The sequence below is a fragment of the Apodemus sylvaticus genome, chromosome 7, assembly GCF_947179515.1.
Source record: "Apodemus sylvaticus chromosome 7, mApoSyl1.1, whole genome shotgun sequence".
Classification (NCBI taxonomy): domain Eukaryota; kingdom Metazoa; phylum Chordata; class Mammalia; order Rodentia; family Muridae; genus Apodemus; species Apodemus sylvaticus.
The window spans coordinates 78,282,755-78,301,278 of record NC_067478.1 but is presented as its reverse complement, the minus strand read 5'-3'; the positions used below and the strand labels follow the sequence as shown (position 1 = coordinate 78,301,278).

General features: G+C 46.3%; 2 protein-coding genes across 7 annotated transcripts in view; one reads left to right on the top strand and one right to left on the bottom strand.

Annotated features, from left to right (window-relative positions):
- Positions 1 to 8,486, top strand: part of Ppp2r1b (protein phosphatase 2 scaffold subunit Abeta) — a 33,758-nt gene extending 25,272 nt beyond the window's left edge. Inside the window, exons 16-18 of one of the 2 annotated variants that reach the window (XM_052188361.1) lie at positions 7,321 to 7,401; position 7,892; positions 8,382 to 8,486. In XM_052188361.1, coding sequence (XP_052044321.1) covers positions 7,321 to 7,401; position 7,892; positions 8,382 to 8,473 — 174 coding nt within the window. In that variant the 3' untranslated portion in view covers positions 8,474 to 8,486. Of the gene's footprint in view, positions 1 to 7,300; positions 7,402 to 7,891; positions 7,893 to 8,381 lie in introns of those variants that run through there. The other variant, XM_052188362.1, reaches the window with a different exon arrangement.
- Sik2 (salt inducible kinase 2) overlaps positions 6,038 to 18,524 on the bottom strand; it is a 113,614-nt gene continuing 101,127 nt past the window's right edge. For 2 of the 5 annotated variants that reach the window (XM_052188356.1, XM_052188359.1), the window contains exons 10-16: positions 15,000 to 15,228; positions 14,158 to 14,442; positions 13,868 to 14,031; positions 13,061 to 13,171; positions 12,348 to 12,439; positions 11,030 to 11,638; positions 6,038 to 9,798 (exon numbers count right to left, since the gene is read on the bottom strand). In XM_052188356.1, coding sequence (XP_052044316.1) covers positions 9,774 to 9,798; positions 11,030 to 11,638; positions 12,348 to 12,439; positions 13,061 to 13,171; positions 13,868 to 14,031; positions 14,158 to 14,442; positions 15,000 to 15,228 — 1,515 coding nt within the window. In that variant the 3' untranslated portion in view covers positions 6,038 to 9,773. The remainder of the gene's footprint in view (positions 9,799 to 11,029; positions 11,639 to 12,347; positions 12,440 to 13,060; positions 13,172 to 13,867; positions 14,032 to 14,157; positions 14,443 to 14,999; positions 15,229 to 18,524) is intronic. The other 3 variants (XM_052188355.1, XM_052188358.1, XR_007978832.1) reach the window with 2 other exon arrangements.

Genomic DNA, 18,524 nt, shown 5'->3' with positions numbered 1-18,524 from the left:
GAGTATTCCTGAACATCTGCCCCTGCCCCAGCTCACTAGGTTAGCCCTGAAGAACTCTGTCCAGCTGAGGACAGCATTAGCTGTCATTGCATTACTGCCATCTCTCGTCAAAGAGTTTAACCAGATCCCTCTGCGGTACATGTTTACTTTGGACACATTTCAGGTGGTTGGGAGCCTTCTCCAGAAGCCAGCTGGGCTGTTCTCTGAGGCTGCAGTTCATTTTATTCAAATCCCTTCTTTGTGACTTAGGGAGCCTGCCTTGCTTTTGTTTCACTGAAAGCAAATGCTCTGGGGTTGAAATGGAAAGGACTTTGCTGTTTGTTGCTGGGCAGTGTTTCATGTCAGGGGCCTATAGCCAAGTGAGTGAACCAGGAAGTCATCCAGTTGCAAACGAGAAGCTGTTCTTAACCCTTTTCTGTGGTGTGTGGCCAGCTCACTGATCTGTCATCACAGGGAGAACTTTGGGAACTTAGTTCTTGACTGGCCTTAAAGCCCTAAGGGAGTCATCTGATGTCGTAAGGTTGTGCCTGCTGCTTGGTCCAAGAAATGAGCCCAGGCTTCCTCCTGGTGAAGGGTGGGTGTTGCTTCAGTGCCACGGAGAGAGAGGCTCTTGAAGTCTCCGTGGTCTTTGTGCTTGATGAATCATGTTCTCAACTGCAGGAACTGCCAGGGAACAGCCTGGGCCACTGGTCACACTGCTACCTCCAGCTTGGCACAGCCACTCCCTCCAGGGTAGAGGCTGCCCTCTGACCACAGCTGCTGGCAAGGCTGTCAGGCGAGGGTTAACAGTGGATTTGTTTATTGAATCATGAAGTAGCTGTCATGTGATTTTAATCAAAACACTATTTCCTTGACAACAGTGATGTCAGTCTTGTTGTTGCAGGAAGGAGCAGCTGTGAGGGACATTGAGTCTCCTCACTGAGCCCAGGTTTGGAGACTCAAATCAAGTGAGACATTCATAAATACTGGGTGCAGACACTGGTCGACAGTCCACACTCCTCTTCCTTTTCTTTCCCTGGACAGTCTGTCCTGTACAGACACTGAGCAGGGCTCAGACACTGTACAGTCTCGGCTAAGAGCTCACCTTCCCTGCCCCTGGTTCCCCACACCCTTGCTTCTAGAGATGCTTTTTATTGCTGTTTTCCGTTTCTCCCACTTAATTTCTAGGCCCCTAAGGCCTCTGGTCTGTGCCTTCTGGCATTTGTCTCTTCTGGGATCTAAGCCAGCACTTGTTGGTGACCTGAGATGTTCTGGCTGGCCTGAGAGGAAGCTGTTCTGGTAGGCAGTTGGTTTATTCCTCAGTCTAAGAGGTACCAGGGCTGCCAGAGGTTGTTAAGGGCAACTCTGAGGGGCCTAGCTGTGGGTGCTCAAAGGGTAGGGGTTTAAGAGCCTAACTGCCTGGCCAGAAGATTTGTCTTGAACCCCTAAAGACTAGAATCCAGGAGTCCCAGGTCCAGGCAGAGGACTGCTGCACATGAAAGTCCAAGGACATGTGACCATCTCCAGAGTACTCCAGCTAAGGGAGTTGGATTCCATAGGCTCCTGATAGAAGCAAGCACAGAAGTAAAGGGATCACAGGCCAGCTAGAGCAGGTCCCTTGCTTCTGGTCTCCCATGGTTCCCTGAGGACTGAGGACTGTGTGCAGACTCTCCCAGACCTTGTATACTTGGGAGTTTAATTACTTCAAAGATGGGGAGGAAAAGGCTGCCTAGACAGGCCTTGTGTTACTGTGACAAAAACCCCCAGACCAAAGCTACCTGGCTCACAGCTTGAGGGGACAATCTATGGTGGATAGTCACATTGTGTCTAGTCAGATTAGATGAACACTAATCCTCTATTTGGCTTCCTTTTTTCATTTTATTTGTCTAAGACACCTACCTATGGTGTGTTCACCCACGTTCAGGATGGTTCTTCCCTCCATACTTAAAACACGTCTGGAAACTTTCTCACAGGCAGATGCAGGGTATTTCCTCTATGATTCCAAATCCAGTCAAGGGGACAATGAAGATGAACCCTCAGATTCTTAGGGCTGGTCTTATGTTGTGGCACTCAGGACCAGTGCTACTCAGAACTTCCTGCCAAAAAATTCAGAGATCTCAGCTATGTTGCCAGTGAGGATAATCATCTTTCAATCAGTGAGAAGAGACTCCATAGGCCACTGCATACCATTTTGTACCCTAGTGTCAGACAGAGAGTACTGTGACAAGCAGTCAAGGGCAGCTGGTGGAATTTTAATGTTTCCATGTTAAAGGGAGGTGCTGAGTCAGGCTGTTTCCATCACGGATGGGGACAGTGAGCCCTTAGAGTGAGCTGTATAGGTTCGTGGCAGGCCTAGGGACCAAGGACTCCTTCAGATTTGTTGCTGCCTCCTTGTCGTCTCTGGCAGGAAGGGTATTACTCACCTGCAGTACCTATCTAGCTACCCACTGGTTCGGACTGGGGAGCCAGCCTCTCTCTTCCCAAGTCTTGCTTTGTACTGGCCCTTCATTTCCTGGGACCCTTCCAACTGCCTGCCTGCCCTTTGGCCCTCACTTGATGACTGAACTTTTGGGTTTCTGTGGTGACCTGTAGTTCCAGTGGGTCTCAGGCGGGGCAGAGGCAATGAACCGGGTCCCTTGCATGGTCTGCTTTGTAGGAAGGCTTTGTCATCCTCATCGCTCAGCTGTACCCATCCCGTCAGCCTGGTGGACGTCTTGGGGTCAGAGGGCTGAGGCGCTCGCTCTCTTGAGCAGCTCAGGCTTTGTTATTCCATCTCTGGGGAATGAGGAGGAGGAGGAAGATGGAGTAAGACGCTTTCAAAGTCTATCTGTGGAGGGAGTGACTCGGCTCCAGAGGTTCAACACTCAGACTTGCTTTCTCTGGGCTTTGAATTCTCTGACCTTTCTGCCCAGCCAGCTCTGGGGGCTTGGCTCCAGGGTAGTCTGCGCCTCTGCAGTCGGTCGTTACTCACCCACTTAAGTGTTTGCTTGTTTTACCCCCTCATTGCCAGTTCAGGTCAGTCCAGCAGTCCTTGGGAAATCCCATCAGAAACACATGCAAAGGGAGGGAGAAGGGCTGGCTCCCTGGCTCTGTAACCATAGATACAGAGGAATTCAGCAAACAGACTCCTTAGGACAGGGCAAGCTCCTGCTCTGCCTGACCTCAGGCTTGGGCTCAGCCCCAGTGATCTGTGGTCACACCTTTGTGCCTGGATTGTGGCAGGCCTGTCACGTGATAACAGTCCCATGTCTGAGGCAAAGCTCTATCCACTCTGGTTCATTCAAGACCCATATCGATTTCCTCTTACTGGATTCTGCCCCAAAATAATTGATGTATTGTATTCATTGCTCAAGAGTTGTTTAGCCTTTGAAATTCCTGGCTGCAGCCAAGCTGGAAGGGCAGAGCCATGCCTTAATGAGCCCAAGGTGGAGCGACTATGGTCTGTGTGAGATTTCCTATGTGGCCACATAGCTCTGGACATTTACAGCACAGTGCTTGCTCAGGAAAACCAGCTCATGACACTGGAACAGTGCAGGGAGAGTAGCACGGCCCCTGCACAAGGAATGACATGCAAGGTCATGAAGTGGTCTGTACATTGTGGGAGGGCAGGAGGGTAAGAGAGTGGATATGTAGGTAGGTGTGAAGATGTCAAAATAAAACCCATTATTCCATATGCTAAAAAAATTAAAAAAAAATCATGCCAAGATTAAAAAATAACTTTAGTGTACAAAGCTAGTCTTGCTCTTGAGAACTGCAGGCTGATCTTGGGTCCCTCCTTTCCTGGACCCACTTGGAGATATGAGCACCCCTCAGACACAAGTGTCACTGTCTGAACTTATAATTCTCAAGGTGTAGAGTAAGGGATTTTCCCAGAGGCCCAGGGTGAGCCTCTAGATCCTGGATGCAGTCTTCTAGAAACTGAGTTGCTTTCTGTAGGTGAGGTTTCTGGAGAGGAGTTCAGAGAGTTCCCTGCATATCCAAGGACTCTGATCCCAAAGTTGAAGGCATGGGGAAGAAAGGAAAGGGCCACTCCGAGAAAGGAAGCCTGTTTGTCTGCACTGGCCACAGGATGGCTAGAGGTTTTGGAAATGTGCTGCAGTGTTCCTGAGCTGGTTAAGCAGAGGCCACAGGGGAGTGCTTTGGCCTCTGTGGCCATTCTTTACTGTTCTTCATAGGGCTTTGTACTTGGCATGGAAGTGAAGGGTGTCCTTAGACTTCGGGGAGGCCTGGGTGGTTACCTATGACAGCATTACAATGATCGAGTGATTTCAATGGGCGAGAGTAAAGTTCGCTAAGCAAGCACTGAAATTGGGGTTTAAAAAAGAAACTTTTCCAAGGGGAAGAAGAGCTGTTTGAAGGCAGGCAGAGCTGCGCATGTGCACAGCTAGGGCTCTGTGCCCCCAAGTCCTATACACACCCTCAAAGCCACGGGCTGGCCTCGGCTTGCAGACTGCTGCAGTTCTGTTCTGTGTAACACTGGCCCAGGGAACAGCCTAGGTAATGGAAACCAACGCTCTTCTGAGCACTGCCAGAAGGCGGGGTTTAACCTGCCCTTTACTTAGGTTAGGGTCTGGCCCTACAAGTCTCGCTTGGCGAAGGGATTCTCCAGAACCCCAAGGGCAAAAGAATGTATGTCTTTGTGAGAAGTTCTTGGTGTGTGAGCATGTGTGCATGTGTATGTGTGCATTTTGTGTGTGCATAGCTCACTCATGTCCCATTCACAGGCCCCAGAGGTGACAAGGTGACACCGACTAATGACAGTGCTCTTTGCTGGCCTTCCTGTATTACCTGTTCTGGGGGAGCTGAACTAGAGCACAGAGTGCTTACCTCTGTCCCTGTCCTGTGCAAACTGCAGGGATGGGCTATCTGGACACTACACCAGGAGCATTGGCCAGGCTCAGTGAGGCCCTGGCTGTATGAGGGCTGTGCTTAGCAGGGTTTCCATCGGCCGTCTGCAGTGGCTAACGTGTACTCAAGCAATTTAGGGCGAGGTATTATTTACCCTGCTGACGTCAATGAGAACATATTATCCAGTGTCTTTTCTGTAGCTTGAAATGAGCACCAGAGCTCAGAGAACACAGCCACTTCGCACAGTCTGAAAACTCTACCCACTGCTCAGTGAGATGGAGGCCTGCCTATAATCTCATGAGTCTGATATTCACATCACCAGGCTTTTATAGAAAACAAGGTGTTTTTATTTTAATTAAGGAGAGTTGGAAACATAAAACAGTGCATTTTCCTTGCAGAAAATGACCCCATTTACATCACCATTTGGTACAAAGATCATTTTTTTTTTTTAAACTGCATTTTAGGCAATTTTCTAACACTGAGTAACAGGTAACACCACTTTGATTTTTTTACATTGGAGCTATTATGATTTGCCCACAAAATACCAAAGCTATCAAAGATGCCAAATTTTTCTTAGTAATTAAAAAGCACGCAAGAAAAAATGACTACAGTCAGATCAAGTTTATGGGAAGTAACTCAGAGCAAGCTGAATCCAGCAAGCTGTTCTTTCTGCAATAAGCAAATGCCTTGTCTTTCTAGAAAGCTCAAATGGTCTCTACCACTCTTCTTCAACTGCAGTCCCCAGAGGCAGTCAGTACCCTTAGGCGCCCCCCCCCCCACTTCCTGCTGCTTTCTCATTTTTTTTTTCTTTTAACCACGAGTACTGAGGATGCTTCACCACTTGAATTTCCGTGACTGAGCAGTCCTGGCGGGTAGGCATCAGTTATCTGCACTTGGTAATGTAATACTATTCCATCCACCAGGATGTTGTTTGTATTTCTATTTTTAAAGCTAGCCTTACTCACCCATTTTGGTTCTGAAAAATCCTAGCACTCTACCATCAAAGCACATTGCCATTTTGTAATCCTCAAAGTGTCTAATAAGCCTTTCTACTTGATAGGATTTAATGGTAAAGAAATTCATGGGCATAGTGACATATACTTCTTTAATCCCAACACTTGGAGGCAGAGCAGGTACATGTCTGAGTTTGAGGTCAGCCTGTTCTACAGAGTGAGTTCCAGGACAGCCATGGCTATACAGTGAGACCCTGTTTCCAAAAAAAAAAAAAAAAAAAAAAAAGAAGAAGAGGAAGAAGAAGGAAAGGAAGAAGAAGGAAGAAGAAGAAAGAAGGGAGAAGAAAGAAGGGAGAAGAAGAAGAAGAAGAAGAAGAAGAAGAAGAAGAAGAAGAAGAAGAAGAAGAAGAAGAAGAAGAAGAAGAAGAAGAAGAAGAAGAAGAAGAAGAACTAGAAGAAAGATGTTCTAGTGCCTTTCCTTTAGGATAAAGGTTGAGTTCATGAAGAAAGGCATCCATCTTCTCTCAAGTTGACTCTGTTGACTAAGTGTTGGGCTCTTTTGGCCCTTTGGCAATCAAGGAGGGGTGTTTCCTTCCAATATATACTTATAGAGAAAAGTACTAGATTGCATAACTTTGACTAAGCAAACATCTTTGATGTGAGCCCAAGCTTTTGCGATTTATTGGATATCAAGACAGCCAATCTGTGGTGTCTGTGTCTCCCTGTGCAGTGCAGTCGCCCAGATAGCTGCAGTTATCACTTAAGGGCACTTAGAGCCAGGAATCTGTCAAGTGGAGGCTGCAGCTGTGGAGGCAGGGCTCCAACACAAGTCAAAAGCCAGGCAAGAAAGGTGCTTGTTCCTGCTACCTCCTCTTCTGGGCTCTGTGACCTCAGCTAAGTCATGTATCCTTAAGAGCTTTGCTTTCCTCAGAAATATGGACAATCTAGCTAATCTCACAGAATTGATCTGAGAGATCTAAGCAAGCACTCAAAGCATTTGGTACATTGCTGTGAACATGGACAGGCAAACTGAGGAAACAGGACTTGTAAGAAGACCCATCCTTGGTTATGCTGTCTGTCAATCAATGCAGTCACATGCCCGAATCTGCTCACATTGAATGTGGACATATGATGTGTGGTGTAACTGGGAATGCTGGGAGTCTTCCAGAGTCAGCGAGGCTGTGGTAACTGGGTGAAAATGGCTCAACAAATCAGTGAGAAGGTGTTTGGAGATGAGAGACTTTAGGGTCCAAAGGACCTTTTAAGGGTCAATATCACATTTCACATGCCACTGAAATGGTGGGAAAAGCCATGCCAGGGAAGATGTGGTGTGTGTGTGTGTGTGTGTGTGTACGCACATGTTCTGAAGTATGTTTTTGTCCAGTGTTGAAACAGGTTGACTCTGCTTTTGTCTCCCACAAATCATTCTGAAGGTAAGTTCTATAAAAAGATTCCAGAAGCAACAAAGTGATAACGATCTCTGCCTGGGCAGCGACTCCAACTTATTACCTGTTCTCCAGTTTCTACCTTTGATGTCTAGGCACAGAGAGACCGAGCGGCTCGGATGGCTTCCGAGGAGGCAGTAGAGGCAGCCCAGCTTAGGGGCACACACACAGCAAAGGTCAGCCCCGGCACAAGGACTCTCCAAGGCCCACTGTGGTCACTGTCATCAAGTGACATTACATACTGTCTCTAAAGGAGGAGGAATGTGAAAACGTTGCTCGGACTATGGACTTTCTGTAAACCAACAGAGAACTTAACTCACTGTTGGTATGAGTGTAATCCAGACCAGAGAAACTCTGACCCTGCTATATTCCAGAAGCAGGCTTCATTAGAGGCTGGAGAACCTGCAGAGGAAGGCGAGCCCACTGGGTCCCATGTCCTGAGCGGCTGGCACTCCTGGGGCCCTTGATCAGCTGGCCTAGATGCTGCTACTTTTAGCTCCTTCAGTTTCTGGTTCAACACCTCATCTCTCCCCAGCTGAGAACACACCCTTTCCCCAGTCCTAGTATCCTTGCCTTAGGTATAATGGCTCCTGGGGTACAGGAAGAGAGGTCTGTGATGAATCCTTGCTGAACATTCTATTTAACAGAGCTCTGGGCAGAGCAGAGGGTGCTATTCCACAGGGTGCATTGTACGGGGGTGAGGGTGTAGAGGGTGGGGGCCTTGTAACAATGCAGTAACTCAATTATAAAAGTTAGGAGGGAGCATGAGAGGCAGAGGCTGAAGCCCTCCCTCCCTGACACCAGGACCTGCTTTCAACATTTCTAAGTTCTTGATTTCTGAGACAGAGACACCTTGGCTTCCTTTTTCCTAGGATGCAAAGCAACAGGAAGGGCTTTGCTCAGACCAGCTCTTATACCTTACATTACTCCCAAAGGCTTCTCCTGGGTCCTCATTACCTCCCACTGGGTGATTTAGAGGGCTATGGACATAAAGAACTGCCCCACCCCCCATCTGTTCCGAAGGTAGCAGTTGAAGCAGGCCATGTCAGGGCAGGGTGAGCGCTGGTGCTGGTCATGCAGCTCCCTGGGAATAGAGGAGTGGGGCCCCATATCCGTTATCTTTCTGTTGCATTAACACCCTCTCTTTGCCTTACAGGACCAGCATGCCAGTTGCATGTAAATACTAGAGACACACTTGCCCAACTGGAAATTGCAGAAGTAATGCATTTCCCCCAAAGCAGAGAGTAATACCCCTGGATAACAAAAGACCATAAACAAAAAAAATAAAGGAGTACCACACATATTGCACTTTTTGCCGAATGAAAATTTTTACCTCATGTTTGAATCACCAGTCTCTTTGGAGAGGCTAGTTTACAAGATAACAAAGCTAAGGGTTACTATACAGTAGTGTACACACTGCTGATGTGAACCAACAGGCAAACACGTCAGTATTACAAAGCAGCCTCTCTACAAGAGTGGGCCTAAGCTTTCTTAGTGTTACTTTAGTACTTGTGAGGAGAAATGACTTGGAAGCCTCCATGGGTCACTAGTTAGGGGCAGACAAAGAAGCAAGCAGATGAGATGTGCCCATTGCTCTCACCAGCTTCCATTTCAGGAATTAAGGTAGCTGTGGAACTAGGGATGTCTACTTGAAAGTGAGGAAGGAGGAAATGGGAGCTTACGACACATTCCAGCAGGACGGTTCTTGTCTTCACAAGGCGACTGTCCTCTCTCCTCTCTGTCAGTGCCTAACAGGCTTGGCCTCTGACGAGCGTTCCCAGCTTCTCTCTGCAGCCTTTAACCTTCTGACAGCCTCTCCGCAGACCCTCATCTGTTGCCTAACTGTCCTGCCAGAGCTGCTAGGTCTCCTGGGCTAAGCAGCTTACAGCCCTGTTGGGGGGCAGGGGTTTATGCCAATCTGCTGTGGTCTGTTCCTGCAGTCCTGAAATGAGCGGCCCCCATATTCAATCTGGAAGGCATTTTCATTTCATCAGTATAACAGCACTTCTGCAGTATATGTTGGGAAAATATTCTCCTTCAGTCTAAACACATCAACCCCCACTTTATAACTTGGCTTATTTTGCAAAGCTTTAAACATATCAGAGATCTTAATGAAATGATCTCTTCAATGAAATCATCAATCTTAAGGACGAGGAGGAACAGAATTAATAAGAGAAACACAAGTTATCCTTACTGGATTTTCAGTTATTAAATCACAAAAATGACAGTTCCTCCTGTTATCTACTCCTGCTGTGACCCACAGCCCAATTCCAAGCAGAGCACATTTCCAAAGCAACCTGGCACCAGTGGGGAGCCCGACAACTAGAGTCTCTGGCCAGCCTCAAGGACTGCTTGAGTCACCAACACTGGCAGGGGCTGGGCTGCGGGCCAGGATGGCTCTCTGGAGACTTCCCATGCCTAGTCTTCCCTTGCCTGCCTGGACACTTACTACAGAGAGGAAAGGCAACTTATAGGTGTTTCTAGAGGCAGCATCTGTAGAGTAGCTCTCTTCTTGTGCTTTAAGGAAGACGCTTTGTGCTTAGTGCATTCATCTGCTGATTGGACAAGCCACTCTAAAGAATAGAAATTATAATTTTTATAAATAATACTGAGTTTGTAACACTTGGATGTCATGTGCAAACGACAGATTATTAGTTACTTCTAGATATCTGGTTGACTAGGTATAACATCTATTTTTCAGAGTCAATTCAAGGGTTAAGCTTTTCTCATAAATGGTTTACACATCTGATATTCTTTGAATATTGCTATAATACCTGAACAATTCATACAAATCCAAACTTTAGGAAAGATAAGAATTCTGGTCCCACATGGTGGAAAGCAGACTCAAGAGCCTTTGGCTTTAGCAAGGACATAACTGGAAAGTGTGGTCCTGTAGAAAAAAGTGTGATGTGTTGGGAAGGCACGCACTACCACTTCCCAGGGCATAGAAAAGGTCCTTTGCTGTGCATCTTTAAAAAAGTCTAAACCCTATATGAAATTGCCCAGTGTGCAAAGCTCCCTAAGCCCGTAACCACACCATGGGGAGTCCAAGGAATCACCAATGGAATCACTACAGCAGAGCACACAGGAGGCTGTGAAGGAAGAGCCTGCTTCCTAGCTCAGGGCCCGTCTCAGCCTCCACTGGGATGTGTCTCCTGTTGCTACAGGTGAGAGCTATGGAACTCCAAGCATTCTAGCTCTTGGTCAGCCAGGGGCACTTTTGAGAAGGCATTATTGTGTGCTCCCAGACAGGGTTTCAGTTCAGTACCAGCTGCTGCTTAGTGCCCTGGAAACACAGCTTAGGCTCTGCTACTTTGTCTGGTCTTGGGAACAGCCTGCATCAATATCTTGATATGCCTTGGAGTACTTTGCTGCTGGCTTGGCTTTAGGGAAATGTATGCCTTTCCCTCCCACTATGTGATATATACAACACACACATTTTCCTTGCTTTTACCAAGATCAACGAACCTTTGGTGTAAAACTTAGGTCTATGCTGTCACTTTATACACACATTTGTTCCTCCTTTTGACAGCTTATTCCACTTTACCTAAGGGCATGCACTCCAGCTTCCAACTACATTCTAGCCTTTGCCACAGAAAATTCTGTGGTGGGATAGAGCCAGGAGGAACATCTACCCTAGGCAAACCCTGATTCTAGTTAGGAAACTTGATTTTTTTTCCCCATTAGGGAAAGGGGGAAAAATCAGCTTTAAATTTAAATGGATGGAATAAAAACAGAACTCCACAGTTGGCCCTCCTTAGAGCCACCTCACTTCCTGTCTGAGATTAATTCACCAGGACATACCCATTGTGTTGTGGATCCACAGCTTCTACCATTTCACAATCAAAGAGTCCAGGGAGCTCAGAGAGGGCCAGTGGGTCATAGCGAGATGCGGTCTCCTGAAGTCCTGAGCTCCTGGGGCAGTCCGCCCCTGTGAGGTTGCTCTGCTGGGCTCCATCCACACGATATTGACAGGACACAGGATAGTTTGGTACAGAAGTGGTGCTTGGTAGCTCACAAGTCTGATAGGAGAACTGTAAGGAGGCTGGAGCAGCCCCTGGCTGCTGTGGTGGAGGGGGTGGGGGTGGGGGCTGCTGCTGTTGCTGCAGTTGTGAGGGTAAAGTAGGTGAAGCCTGGGGGCCAGGTGTCGAGGGCAGGGGCTGCAACTGCATCTCTGGGTACTGACTGAGGAAAGAGCTAAACTGTATCTGCTCAGAAGAGGGCTCGAGGACAGGACTCAGGGCCTGGGTCAGGCTGAATGATGGGGGCTGCTGGGATGTCGGTGGAGTCTCCTGGTGGGGAAGAGCCAGCTGCTGACTTGGTCCAGGGTAGGAGCTCTCTGCTATCTGCATCTGATTAAAATATGCTTGCAGCTGAGACTGCTTCTGGAGGAAGAGTCGCTTCTGTTGGAGCCTAAATTGGCAACACCAAAAGATTATATCTCAAGTGAGTGTAATTTCAATGTAAATTCAATACCAGGCATTAACTCCACCCCCCCCTTTTTTTTAAATTTTTTGAGAATCATACATATAGTCCAGGCTGGCCGTAAGTTTGTATTCCTCCTGTCTTAGTCACAGGAGACTACGGGATTCCGGACATGCACCATCATACCTGACACCCCCCCCCCCCCCACTATTTCTCTCTTTTCCATGCAATGGGAAAAATGAGAGTAAGAATTCTCCATTGTGAGTTTTTCTCCTATCTGACTGACCTCTCTGATATAAGTGAGCACCAAATACATTTTCTTTGCTAATTACCATGAAGACTGCTCAGAAAGAGAGCATCTTGGCAGGGTGATGACTAGGGTGGTTTCACGTTGGCCGAGCAGCTTCTCCTGGTAGGAGCAGCGGACATAAACAGCATCAAGGGGAAAGCCTCATCACTCCTTTAGGCCACTGCTTCTGAAAGCTTAGGGCTAAGCATATCCCGGAGAAATAAAAGGAAATGGCAGAGTGCATAGGGGCTGGGGCCACCTGGCCAGCTCATACTCTAGGATTCTCAACAGCCTCATTAACACCATGCCTGAACAGACAATGACCATGTACCAGTACATGGTCCTAGTAGAAGTGTTCTCCAGGCTGCCATGAAAATAACTGACTTTCCTGGCCAAAGACCTCCTTACCTATGTTCCTGTAGCTGCTGTTCCAGGCTCCGAGGTGGTTCTTTACAATACACTGGACAAGTATTCTGGGCCTTTGGAAGAAGACTGGGCTTCTGGAAGGTCAGAAAAGCAATAAGAGCCTAACTATATGCTTATCACCTAGGATGCAGATGAGGTGATAGCATCACCCTTTGGATGCCTGTCTGGATAGTGTATCCAGATGTGGCCCCCAGAATCCCAAGTGAAAGCACAGACGCTTGCTCACTGGAACCCTGGGAGAGCATCGGGTCAGCAGTCCTGGGCATCTAGTTCTTGCTTACTTGTTTTCCATTTATAAAATTCCTCCAGGACTGGGATGCTCATGGAGAGCAATGAGAAAAGCAGACTCAGTTCTTACAGGAAGGCCCAGTGCCTGCTAATCAATTCCTTCTGAATGGGACCCATGTCATAGCATTTTTTCGGATCTTTATATGCCAGAGTAGACAGCCTTACTAAAATTTTGTAGATTACAGATCTCATCTTATTATCCATACATATAAAATTAGAGGTAAGCCAGGTCTTTCTTTCCCAGCATGTGGTGGCATTATCCTTTTCTACTGCCAACAAAGGAAATAAGGCTAAATTTGAACATGTTTCTAGAAGCCACTAATGTAGGATAAAATTTACCTGCCTATAAGGAATAAAACAGGCTTCTATGACAACGTGAGCCAGACTGAGAAGGCTAAGGACCCCACCTGGAGTCGATGCTGCAGATATTGGGTCTCCAAGCTTTGCTGTGGTGAAAGCTGAGGGTGCATGCTGGCAGAGAGGCTGGAGACACTTTCCTGCTGCGGAGAGATTTCCTCCTAAGGATCAAGGGAGTGGACATTTCAATTTCTATGTGAGAAAGTTTCAATCCATAGTTTAAGCACCTTTGCAAATGACTGAGTGGAATCCAGACTCCACGTGACCTAACACTCAGAAGCTTTTCCCTAATAGGTTGAAGGTTGCTTCTCAGAGAATCTACAGTGTTATCTGCACTCAACTCTTACCTCATCAGTATTAGAATTAGAAATTAGTATTAGAATCTAGTACCCTGCCTGGGGTCCTAGAAGGTACTTACACACTCATGTGCCCAGAATACCACCAGATGCACTTAACACTGGCTCAAGAAATAGCAACATTTATTATATTTTTAATGTGATTAATCCTCATATTTAATAGTGATTTCACATTGAAAGTAGTAGCAAGAAGCTTCATTTGGGTGATGTTCATCACCGTGTCTGTGTGTGTGTGTGTGTGTGTAGTCAAGGGAGACAGAGAGTCATCCATATATTATCTGCCTGCTTTGTAAACCCAAAGTGCATTGAGCCCGCAGGCCTCTGTCTGGTACTGAGCATCTGACGGCAGCATGGCTGGTTTAAGATGTTAGTGGCAGCAGCAGGGAAACCTCTGAGACCATAGGTTTCCCCATAAAGTCGGTTTAGTTACAACTAGGAGGAAGCTAACTGAAGATCACACATCTGTAGGAGAAGTGTGTTTGGAAGGGCCTGTCCACCCACCTGAGGGCAGCTGCTCGAAAGGTCTTGGAGCTGAGGAGCAGTGGACGTTAAGGTGGGGTCTGCGTCTGGTCCCATTTGTTCATATAGCAACTGTACTTTGTTCAACTCCAGAATTCCTTTGGTTCTAGCAAGATTCTGAAGATGTTGTCTAAATGCTACAATTCCTGCAAGGTAAACATCAGTTTAAGCAAAACAGGTCTTTTAGTTATCATCCATCCACACCAGCATGGCAAAAGCTTTTATCTACATCTCTGAGTGGAGTTTTTGAAGCCACAAAAGAAAGACCTTGCCTTGTGTAAGGGAAGTATCTGATGCTCTACGGCCTTCTCGGAAGCTCACGGGGGACCGGTTGTGGGCCTCACGCTTCTGCGAGCTCAAAGCTTGCATGGCTGGGTTGGCAGGTCTGAGGCTTATGAAAGGAGATGTCATGCGGGGTGACGGCTGATTGGCTAACATGATGTCCTTCAGGGAAGGGCTGTCTTCCAGAAAGTTCAGGTCCCTCTGGGCAGACCCCATATCATACTCAGAGTCCACACTGTCAAGGGAGGGGTTATCACTCATGGAGAAAATTTTCCCTGAAAAAAAAAATATCCAATCCAATAGCATCTTCTTTAAACACACAGACAAAAGCAAGACAAAATGGCAGTCTCTAGTCTCGACAACCCCAATCTTTCAGGAACATATGCAACAGGACTGGAGTCCTCCTTAGTCTGGAAAACAGAACTCACCTAAAAGAAAGTTCTTTTCAGGGTTGGGTATCCTGTGTGCAGGAGACCTGCAGTTCAGTGTACAGGACCACAGACAATCCTCCATCCTTTCAGAATAGTTTTTCTGGCTAGTTTAACTATCCAAATAATCCTAGGAAGTTATAACTGTAAGATCTTGGCCCTTGAAAAGAACCATACTCCCTTATGAAACACACTGTAGCCAAAGAATCGTGGAGTGAGGAGAATGAACCCAGAGACATTTTGTTTTTATCTTCTGTAGTTACAGAACAGACCTACTCCACACAGTCCATGGCATCTGCCTCCACAAAGGAAGAGGATATGGAAGGAGCACGGCTACGATTTCCTGATGCCCAAAGTATGACATGATGCTGTAAGGTCTAACCTGTGCTTCTCTAATATCATACCTGCCCTGGGCATCACAACCACTTGGTTAGTCACTTCTGACAGAGTGTGCCGTCGCTGCCCACTTCGTGTGGCCTGGAAAGCTTCAAAGGCCTGACTGGGGTCTTCCTCGGCCTCTCCTTCTGTCTCCAATCCTTCATCAATGGAGGTCTCCATCATACTGCTGGGCAGTGACTGGCACCCCTTCCTCACCAGGACAGGGGGCACAGGGTCAAGCAGGCAGCCATTCACCTGTCAACATGAAGGGAGAGCTCAGTCGCTGCTATGCTGAGAGGCACCCAGAGCAGAACTCTACTGGCCATGACTTAAAGCCAATGAAAAGTAAAATATCAAGGTGTATGTATTCACTTGCGATGACAACAGCACATACATTAGAAATGAAAGCCAGCCAACTACAGCACTCAGAGGCCCATGAGGATCCCAACTGGCAGTGCCAATCAGGTTATTCTGCATCATCACTGTTACAATAAACAGGTTTTTAGTGCTTTACACATGAATAGAAATGTACTAGTTTGAGGCTTACCAGTTATTTTTTAAATAAGGGAAACAGAAGAGAAAGATGAGCTTTTTTTTTTTCCTTCTAAAGCAAATGTCTCATAGCTAAGAGAGAACAGTCACTGATATTCTAATTTCCAACCACAAAACATACAGAAAGTATCTGAATATACTTTATGTTTAAAACTTAAGTAGTGACCTAGTTGATATATTTTTAAACTGATTCTAATATGCCTGAGGAATGGAAAGTAAGACTTGTTGTAGACAGCAGATACCATAAAAATAATTGGAAAAAATTCAACTGGCAAACAGTCAAAGCCTTCCATTATAGGCTAACAAACGACTCACAGTTCAGCATGCCAGCAGAAGCTAGTAAGCCCCAATGCGTAGCATCCTCATCTGTTAGTAGTTCACACAGCATCTACAGTGCCTGTCCCATAGGGAGCCTGGCACAGGTCCTGAATGAGCACACTGCCTTCCCACAGTTGCCAAGCAAACCACCTAATGGCCAGCAAAACAGTACACAAAGGGGAGTTGTGGTTTCAAGTTCTGGCTGGTAAAAGCCCCAAAGAGCAGGCAATTATTTACCTCATTACTTTAACTATTCCCCTGTGGAAATCAATCCATTTCCTCCTATGAATAGCTGCTCAGGAGCAGTATGCAAAGGAGTCAGTTCTTCTGTGGTTCTTTCAATTGGAACACACTAGGGAGAGCTATTATTTCCACTGAAGCAGGGGCAGTGCATATATGTGAGAAGTTATGTAGGACTGCCCTATGGCAGACAAAGGATACTTTCCTCTTACAGCAGTCACTGCAAGGCCCTTTCTTTGGAGAGGGAATAGGGTGACTCAGCCTTGTGTGCTGGGAGGAGCAGATTCCACAAGCATCCTTGGCCAGAGCCTTCGCGTGGGTAAGGCACTGATACATGGCCGATGCTTTCTTCCCAGACCACACCAATGTCCTTATGGCACTGGAAACAGGACTCTGAAATCTGGCCAGCAGCTGCCATTCTATTCCTGGTCCAGTCCCAGATAAGTTTCTCCTTTGTATTTAACAGTTCTCTTACAGGAAAGAATGACCAACAACTCATTCTAGACTCCTTAGCAGTCTAGTAAGAAACTTGCTAAGGCTCTCAAAATGTTTTAAAGCAATTTTGTACTGAGCACCCTTACATGTGCAGCCTTTGGAAAAATGTACTTCCCACTCCTGCAGCACAGGCAATACAAGCAGGCTCTTTATCTTTCCTTAAGGTAGAAGTCACACAGAACTCCTTTCCTGAGTTAGTCAAACCACCCAGTAGTCCCTGTGAGTTTATAGTCTTAAAATATTACCTCATAAACTTATTTAAACTAGAAGACGAGTTGTGTCTGAATTAAATCTTTTCCAGGTATAAAACAATGGTTTGATTTTTCACTGATCTGACTTTTCATTTAAGGACAGTTAGCAAACAATACTCGGAGGCTGGACAATGAGTAAGAAAGCCCTGTGGCGTGGCTCAGTGTCAACATGGTGAGCACTTCTGACTACAAGTTCAGGTTCCCTGAAGCAGCTGACCATCATGCTTAGCTAGGGTTTCTAGTGCTGTGATACAACATGACCAAAAGTCACTTGGGGAGGAAAGAGTTTATTTGGTGTATATATCGCAGGGCATAGTCCACTGAGAAGAGACAGAGCAGGGACCTGCAGGCAGGACCTACAGCAGACGGCACAGAGGAAGGCTGCTTACTAGTTTGTTTCCCATGGCTGCCTCAGTCTTTTGTTTGTTTGTTTATTTGTTTATTTGTTTCTTTGTTTCTTTCTTTTCTTTCTTTCTTTTCTTTCTTTTTTCTTTTTCTTTTTTTAAAATAATACAAAAGGAGCACCTGCCCAGGGGTAGAGCTGCCTCAGTGAGCTAGGCTCATCTCCATCAATTATTAGTAAGAAAATGTTCCACAGACCTGCTCACAAGCCAATCTGGTATGGGCATTTTCTCAACAGAGATTCCCTTTTACCAGATGACTTGACCTTGTAAAAGTTGACAACAAACTACGTTACCAAGGGATTCGATGTAAAAGAATCCAGGTATGTTCCTCCTTTTGGTGTATTTCACTGTCTTCTTGCAAGGAAGAATGACTGAGAACTCACACTTCGATGCTCCTTAGCCATCTACTAAGACTGTATACAAGACTGTATACTAAAAACTTGGGTTAATCTATATACATGCCATAAGCCGCTTGAAATAAGATATTATGCTCTAGAAATACTCTAGACAGATCAAATGACAAGATTTTAAGATGTGGCTAAAATGTATAATTTTGTTTCAGAGACCTCATATGCAATAGGTGCTATATGCAAAGCATTCAAAGTCATCTGAGGCTTCAGCACTGACTGAGAAAGCGAGCGAGCCTGCCTCTCTAAATACCTAATTCCCAAGGTGGTTGAATTTGGAGACAGGGCCTGTAAATGAGTGGAGCCCTGACCTAACAGGAACGGTATCTTTATAAGAAAAGACACATGGGGGAGTGCTACAGAGACCACTCAGCAGTTCGATGTATGCTGCTGCTCTTGCAGAGGATCCAAGTTGAGCTCCCTGCACTTATGTTAAGAGCTCACAGTGCCTGTGATTCTACCTCCAGGGGAACTGAACCCTCTGGCCTCTATGGGCACAGCATTACATGCCCACAGGGACAAACAAATACACAGAACCATAATTAAAAATAAGCTACATCTTTAAATAACAAAATAAGAAAAGACATACTAAACCAGCTGTGGTGCTGCATACCTATAATCTTAGCACTCAGGAGGCCAAGTCAGGAGGGTTAAATGTCTGAGGTCACAAGGAGAGACATCAGAGAGCTTGTTCCCAGTTGTCCCATGGGCACACAGGAAAGGCTGTGTGATATCTAAAGACAGAGTGAGAAGGTGGCTGTCTAAAAAACAGGAAGACTTCATAATTTCTTAGAACTAGCTGGAACTAACACTATCTTGCCCTCTGGCCTTCAGAACTATGAGAAACATCATTTCTGTTGTTTAAGCTACTCAGCCTATGGTAT